The sequence below is a fragment of the Brienomyrus brachyistius genome, chromosome 7, assembly GCF_023856365.1.
Source record: "Brienomyrus brachyistius isolate T26 chromosome 7, BBRACH_0.4, whole genome shotgun sequence".
NCBI lineage: Eukaryota > Metazoa > Chordata > Actinopteri > Osteoglossiformes > Mormyridae > Brienomyrus > Brienomyrus brachyistius.
The window spans coordinates 26498219-26506335 of NC_064539.1; the positions used below are offsets into that span (position 1 = coordinate 26498219).

General features: G+C 42.5%; 2 protein-coding genes across 4 annotated transcripts; one reads left to right on the top strand and one right to left on the bottom strand.

Moving 5' to 3' along the window:
- The first annotated feature begins 262 nt into the window (after positions 1 to 262).
- Positions 263 to 4151, top strand: aqp7 (aquaporin 7). Its single transcript, XM_049019902.1, has 6 exons — positions 263 to 530; positions 1433 to 1559; positions 1649 to 1786; positions 2292 to 2410; positions 2631 to 2848; positions 3062 to 4151. The coding sequence occupies exons 1-6, from the start codon at positions 390 to 392 to the stop codon at positions 3261 to 3263; spliced, it is 945 nt and encodes a 314-aa protein (XP_048875859.1). The 5' UTR covers positions 263 to 389; the 3' UTR covers positions 3264 to 4151.
- Positions 4152 to 4406: 255 nt separating this feature from the next.
- tpgs2 (tubulin polyglutamylase complex subunit 2) lies at positions 4407 to 8058 on the bottom strand. Of its 3 annotated transcripts, none has more exons than XM_049019904.1 (7): positions 7869 to 8058; positions 7368 to 7447; positions 7187 to 7274; positions 6854 to 6985; positions 5568 to 5681; positions 5167 to 5330; positions 4407 to 4607 (listed from the first exon to the last, which is right to left on the bottom strand). In XM_049019904.1, the coding sequence occupies exons 1-7, from the start codon at positions 7942 to 7944 to the stop codon at positions 4407 to 4409; spliced, it is 855 nt and encodes a 284-aa protein (XP_048875861.1). In that variant the 5' UTR covers positions 7945 to 8058. The 3 variants fall into 3 exon arrangements, with proteins under 3 accessions (XP_048875861.1, XP_048875860.1, XP_048875862.1); XM_049019903.1 differs by having other exon boundaries at positions 4407 to 4625; XM_049019905.1 differs by having other exon boundaries at positions 4407 to 4628; positions 7869 to 7982.
- Positions 8059 to 8117: the final 59 nt, after the last annotated feature.

Consider the following 8117-nt stretch of genomic DNA (forward strand, 5'->3'; position numbering starts at 1 on the left):
GGACTTGGACATAACTGAAAGCAAAATTACAAAGGATGAACAATTTAGTACTATTTAAATAATTAGTAGATACAGTAGGATCTAAATGCAAAACAAGACAACTTTGAGAATCAGCACATTTCCAGCACTTATGTTTATGGTTAATGCGTTAATCTGTCATAACCAAATGTTTTTGATACCTCCAATGATGTTATTATAGACATGGGGCTGGGTGGGGGCAACCAGTGGGTGGAGATAAGGGCCATAAAGTAAGAGTGTAAAGGACAGCAAAACCAATGCGTGTGACAGACAGAAACAAAGAAGAATTACAAGCAGGCTTATAAGTTAGTTACGCATAGTAAGACGTTTTGGAGTAGCATAACGTGTCTCAGAAGGAGGAATAGAAGAGAATGAAGTGCATTTTAAACTCCGTAGAAGAAAGTAACACTGGAGATCAGCCTGCAGCGTTTCGGATCCTCCGCAGATTTCAGATGAAGAATAAATCGGTCCGAGTGGGTTTGGCGGAAACCCTTAGTACTTATGTCATGATGGTAAGTTGAAATCTTACGGTACATTAGAACTGTTTTACAATAGTCGTTGGATAAAATGCTACAGAAATCCAAATGTGCTGAAACCTGAACTCGCTTTATATTCCAAGTTTTATTCCTCATGTTGACCTATGGAAAGGTATCGATCGCGTATCTTCTGCTGTCTGTAGCACTGCTGGCACGTCCATAAGTCTATGTTCTTTTTTTAAATCGCATGTCACAGGCATTGCTGCAATGGCCTCTCAATAATGATCAGCTGTTTTCTGACTCATACCATAATGTTTCAAATGTGTAGCTGAAAAAGGAATCATTGCAACAAGGACATAGTGAAATACTAGAAGTGGAGCTGTTCAAAACAAACACAGCTTTATGGATTCAGTACTTGTTCTCAGAAACATTTTAATTCCCCTGTTTGTCTTCCTGTTTGGTTTCCTTTCCAGGCTACTGACTGTGTTATTACACACATGCTATTCCAGGTTTATCAGACGTACTATAAAGTTGAATTTCATTCATTAAAACATGTCTGCATGTGATGGTCTTTACTGCCATTTTTAAGTACATTATGAAAATGCTCTTCATTTATTATAAATCATATGCTAACTGATCTTTAGAAATCTGATATTAAAATAGCAAAATCCCACTTGTATTTCCCAGTTGTCTACTACAGCTGTGTACCAAACTTCGATAAAATATGAATTATTGATTGAATTTTAAAGAATAATTTTACTTGAAACTACTGAGTGAATTATAACCTTCTTTGTGTTAAAAATGTGAGTTGCAAAAGCACCAGTGTTTATTAACAACATGCTAACTGCCTTTCATCATCATCTTTGCACTGTCTTTCCAGGTGAGGCTCCCACTGCTAACTGGACTTGATTCATTCTGCCCCCCCTCCTGCATTGCAGGTCTTTGGCTTGGGCTCTGTGGCCCAGGTAGTGACTGGGGGTGGGCTGTTTGGCCATTACCTGAGCATCAACCTCGGTTTTGGCTTGGGCGTCACCATGGGCGTGCATGTTGCTGGCCAGGTCTCAGGTACAATATTGGAAATTCAAGTGTTGCCTTTAGGGGGTGCTCTTTGGGGACACCCATGCCTACCCCTCCTTGCTTATCCTTGCCCTCAGGTGCCCACATGAACACTGCCGTCTCCTTCACCATGTGTACATTTGGCCGTCTTAGCTGGAAGATGCTTCCTCTCTACATAACAGCACAAATGCTGGGCTCTTTCCTGGCAGCTGGAACTGTCTTCACCCTGTACTATGGTGTGTAAGTAATTCTGCTAGACTGTTACTCATGAACGGAGAATATTTTGTTTACACAGTCATCCTGCGCCTGGAAAGTCCAACTTTATTGACCTTGTTACACAACGATGTATAATAGGGTTTGGATATGTTATTTCTTTAAGTTGTAGAGCAGGGGTCTCTAACTCTGGTCCTAGAGAGCAACTATTCATAAGGTTTTCTGTCTTACCTGACTTCTGCTGAGCCATATATGTTCTCAAGTAAATACCAGGGACAGGTGTGGCTCATCACAAACCAGGTAGAATAGAAAACCTACTGGACAGTAGCTCTCCAGGACTGGAGTTGGAGACCCCTGTTGTAGAGTATGGACCATAAATGATACTTAACCTGAATTGTTCCATTTAAATATCCAGCTGTACAAACTGATAATCATATATTACTTTGGGGAATTAGCTAAGCAATCAAAATGCAAAATGAAATGGCAAGTGCCTTGCATATAACCTACAATTTTTTCCTATGTTGTCAGATGCAATGTTTCAGTTCTGCAGCGGTAATTTCACCGTGTCTGGGCCAAAAGCCACAGCTGGAATCTTTGCGACTTATCCTGCGCCATACATCTCCATCCATGTGGGCTTCTTAGACCAGGTAAATGCAGCTGTACCTGTATGCCATGGTCACATGACACAGTGACCGTCTCACAATGTGATTCATGGCACTGAATACATCTTGGCTGTACGGCCAACACATCCTCAAAATATTGCATCAGTGGTAGCTGAAGAAGGAAGCAGTTTTCTGGCCAGACGGCACCTGTCACAGTTACTGTACAGCACTATTCATAGGATGGTTATTCTGCTCTGTACCTCAGGTGCTGGGTACAGCCATGTTGCTGCTGTGCCTCATGGCCCTATCCGACCAGCGGAATTCCCCCCCAGCTCCCGGCACTGAGCCCCTTCTTGTAGGGCTTTTAGTGCTGCTCATTGGCATTTCCATGGGTAGCAACAGTGGCTATGCTATTAACCCATCGCGGGACCTGGCACCCCGTGTTTTTACAGCCATGACTGCCTGGGGACAGCAAGTATTCAGGTATACAGCTTTTACTTACGGCATACGTGTACCTGGGTCTGCCATTTGACTCACGTTATTTGACCCCCATGTGACTTTCAGCATCTTATCGGTCTTGCTCATCCGTCACTGCATGTATCCGTTCTTGCTTAACGCTATTTATTTGCTCCCCTGCGATGTGGTGCTGTGTTTCTGCTTATCTCTGACCTCCCACTCCTCTCTCTCTCTTCACAGAGCTGGAAATGGTTGGTGGTGGGTGCCAGTGGTAGCCCCTCTGGTGGGAGGGCTTTTAGGAGGCGTGGTCTACAAACTTCTTGTGGAGCTGCATCACCCACGGGAGGCACCTAGATGTACAGAAAGTGGTGTAGAGTTCCTGGATAACAGAGGTCACCCAGGGGAGGCTATACATATGAATAATGGTGTAGAGACGCTGTGATCCTGGGGCAAGTGTGCCTAGGATCAGGAGAGCAGGGTATGAGTATGGGGCACGGGCAGTAAAGTAACATGTGTTTGTCTATAGATGACTCCATCTGTAATTCCAACTGGGACCATTAGCGCCAAACAGCCTGCATGGGTATGGATGATGCTTTTGGCTTTGTCTCCAGCTGAGACTAAGAAAAAAAACAGGGTTTGTGCATCTGTAAACACTCTCGCCATATGCTGGCCAGAAGCGGAGAAATGAGTTCCAGCTACATGAACAAGACGTGCTTCCTGATTTAGGAACACAGTCAGAAGCTGCTTTCTGTTATGGTGACCTAGCAACACAGCTGAAAATGTGCAAGAGCAGGTACAATGGAGGGCAGGGTGACTGGAGAAAAGCACACGGTTGTAGAGAGAGAGTCAATGGCCTAGCTTCTACGAGGTTCAAATGAGGTCTGAGTATTTATAGACTCAACACAACCACACGAACAAATATGAACAGAGACCACAAGTCATTTGAAATTAATTATGAGAGATGCTTAGAATACCCCATAACCCTGAGCAGAATAAGTGGTTAGGAGATGAATATACTCGGACTGTCACGTTAAGCACTCGAGAAGCTTCTGAAGGTGGACACCCCTACCAACAGAGTGCTACAAATAGCGATAAACCTGGTCTCACACATTAGGGAAAGTTGACGTTCGCTCTGCTCTTCAGGTGAAGGTGCTGCTTACTTGTGACTTGAGATTTCAGCATTTTTCAGATAGTGTGACAAAAGCCCTTTTATCAAAAAACATGACTGTGTTCCCTCCTCTGGGGTCAAACTATCTGAACCTGAAGTAGACACCGATTTAAGAAAAGAGACATGAAACAAAGACTCAAAAGCTGTCAGGCTCTTTAGATAGAATAAAAAGTCTTCAGCATGAAAATGCTCAGCTTTCCTTAGTTCTGAAGCATAAACAAACTTTATTATTATTATTAAAGTCATTATTATTAATTCATTCAGCAAATTCATTAACGTACCGTGCAATGAGGGAAGGCGTCTCACTGACACTGGCATGCATGCGGTAATATTTACTCTGGACACGTTGATCTGAGGACTGGAGGAGCTTGGGGAATCATTAACCTGCAGAGCAGCATTGTCCCAGGAGGGAACAGCTCACCGCTTGGTGCCTCCATATTTCCCCGAGCCCTTGTGGGCTGTACTGCTAGATGTGCTGGTGCCCCCAGTGTGCGTGGGGGTCTTCTTCTTTAGCAGAGGCTGCTTTGCTTTTTCCTGGAAGACTTTGCTGGGGTCCAGATTGTTTATGATGTGCTCTGCAGGCATCTCGCTCTGAGCATCACCCTGCCAGATGAGAGGCTGGTACAGACATGTCCACTGCTGGAGATTAACAGACATACCGTTACACAACCGCGCAAATTGCTTCTGGATTACCGGTAAGACTCAGGTCTGTAACTTAAGAATCCACTACACACGGAGTCGTATTTAAAGGCAGGTGGCAGTGTTTAGGGTGCAGCATATTTTAGCTAATTTCAGTCATTGCTCCTGATTACAGCGGATATAAAGAGTACACACACCCCTATGAATCTCCACATTTTTGTGATGTAAAAAACTCAGATCACTATAAATTATTTCAAAACCTTTCCCACCTTTAATGTGACCTAGAACCCGTACAATTCGATAAAAAAACAAACAAATCTGTTAGGGGAAAAATAAAAATATAAAAACAGTATGATGAGCGGGTTGCATAAGTATCCACACCCTTAAACTAATACTCTTCTTGAAGTCCCTTCTGTTTGTTGTTTCTCGTCTTTGGGGTGGCTCCTGTTTTAGTGGAACCAGTACTCACTGATGCTCAGAATTTAAGGCGGTATCGATCCCTTCAAACGCAAGTCTCACAGTGAGAGGCATCGCTTACCTTGGACTGTGGGCTTGGTCCATATGGGGTGAACGTGTACTGCCACTCCGGCAAGCCTAACTGGCTGATCATGAGTCGGTAATAGGCCATAAAGGAGGACGTCAGGTAATACCAGTACAATGCACGGTCCAGGAACCACACCTCACAATGGTTAGCCAGCATACCTGGGAAAATCCACAGCACTAATTCCACACTATACCGTTTACTTATTTCAGGTTAGCAGGCAGCCACTGGGGACTGGATGGACAGAAAATTAGATGCTTATCCTCCGCTTGATTATTTCTAATGGCCTTTACAAAAACACAGGCTAATTAATATTTGTAAGATGCTTTATTCAATCTGCTTTTTACAGTATATTCTTCCTATTCTACTGACTGGCACACAGAAAAGGAGCTGCTTACCCGGGGTGCAATTTTGGTAGACCAAGCAGACCTTCCCATTGCCGTTGCAAGGGTCCAGCTCGAAAATGCGGGTGCTGGAGTCAAAGCGGGGGAGCCTGGGTGTGTCCTCTGGCCCTGAGAGGCGTGGTACAAACATGTGACCATCTAACATGCCTGGCAAAAGGAACACTAAATATAAAAATGAAAAATAAACACTAATGCCTGAAGGGAAGGATATAATTCCTTGCTTGCTGAACTTGTAAGCAAATAAGTAATTCATAACACAAGTTATACTCTTAGGGGTGTAATGATTCCCCAAATCCATGGTTTGGTTCAGACCTTGATATCTGAGCCATAGTTTGGTTAATTTGTTTTTTTTTTTGGTGGGGGGGGGTAAGGAAAAAGGGAAAAAAATTGACTTCACTTCACATAAAATAACTACGTAAACTACAATAAATTTTTAAAAAAGTACTATACTCTACTGGATAATGAAAATGTATCTGCACCGCTGACTTGACTGCCTGGAGGCTCTTTTACCTTGAACGTGATCACTTGATCGTGATTGGACCAAAATAGTCATGTGTTACACATCGGTGCAGTGTGTAATATTTACAAAACAGAATAGTAATTTTGCGATTGACATGTGTTAGAGTGTTAATTGTGAAATGAAACAAGAATTCTGTAACATCAGTAATGTAATGAGGCTGGACTCACAGAAGCAGCTTGGGAGAGGGGATATTGTGGTTCCAATCTTCCGGAACCGCGATACAAGACTGTGAGTGTTTGTAACGCGGTTTCGGTCTCGGTTTCAGAACCATTACACCACTAATTGCCCCACATTAATGTTTCCGAGACTAATCCCTGGGATCCTAGGCAGTCCACATTTTTGCTCCCAGCCAATTTAAAACACTGACTGCCTGGTATGGGTGTGATGGGAGCTTGGAGGAAGCAAAAACATGGACTACCTGGAGTCCCCAAGGACTGGACTGGGAAACACCACTATATGTTTCTGGAGGCTGGTGCGACTATATGACCAAATGTAGTCGTTTTCTCTCCAGTGGTAACACACCACTCCAGCATAGTGCTGTACTGCCTTGATCCATAGTCATACAGAACACCCATAAACTGTTAAGGTGCGATGCAAACAAACTCAAATATCTAAACATTAATCCACATATATATTTTGAACTGGGTCTGTCCAACACTGGACATGGTCTCTGAGGAATATTTTGGCGATGTTTCGCCAGTCTTGTACAAGTCAAGCAAATCAAAAATAAAACGATTTCCCTCAAATGTTCACTACTCACCCTCTGTTTCCTCTTCGCTGTCGAGATCAGCTAATGTGGGAGCACTGGGGAGGGAGAACACTGCGGACTGGCAGAGTGGGCACAGTTTAGCCACACTGTTGATCACCATGGAGCCCAGAGTCACTGGTTCATCTACAAAAAGTCAGACAGTCTAACACGATAGGGAACCTTAAGATCACCAACAAGCATTTTTGTGTCTCCAATAATATACCATATGGGAGTGACAGAAGATGTATCCTATAGTAACTTTAGAAAAGGGATCTGGGGAAGAAGGGAAGGAAGAAAGTATATTTATTTAGTTAATTACTGACTTACTTTTACTTACACACTTACTTTCTAGTTTGCAACTCCAGGACAGTGTGAAGCCATCTATAGTGAGATAAAAGTCTCTAAGGTCTTCAGGAAGAACACAGCAATTTTTCTGAAGTATAAAGTAAAAGACATGAGAGAATAGCAACACATTCACAGATGCCAAGATCCCAGGCTCCAAAATACAGACTTGGGGGCTACCAACCTGCTCCCAGGAGAGAAGGCAGCGTCTTTCAGCAGGCGCCCTCTCCACAAAGCGCACATCCAATACCCCGGGAAGACTTTCTGGTTTTGTTTCAGCCGGAGATTAATTGTCGTTAACCAAATATTTTTTTCAGCAAAAACAGTAAACAGTAACAGTAAAAGAATACACTGGTCTTATTAGTTCAGACGTTTTTTATTCTAAATTCATATTCCGACACGGATTAAATTTACAATTATTGAATTATCCCAATTATCATGCAATTTAAATATGCATATAAGAAAAATAACAGTGTATCTTTTAGTTATATATTCTAAATGAATCGGTTCAGCTACTACATTATACCGTTCACCTCATTCATAATAAATAGTTAATGTTTACAAATTAGGAACATAGTTCAACACAAAAATTACAGCTGATATATATTTATGGTACTGTGTCTATTAAATGATAACAGAAACAGGAAAGCCGCTAGATTGTAAATTTTTACAATCAATGACTTACCAAGGACTCGTGTAATACCGAGTGTCAGTCTTTCAGCAAACCCTTTAAACCCTCGTATATCTTTATTTTCCTCCATAATTATATGGAATTCGGTGCACCATTTGACTCTATCTTTTGATTATTGCGTAACACGTATCTAGACATAGCAACCAGGATACATGTAGACGACGAGTGCAGGGAAGTGTAGTTTATACATGACCGAAAACTACACTTCCCAAATTTTCTTAGTCGAGAGAGGACATTTCTAGC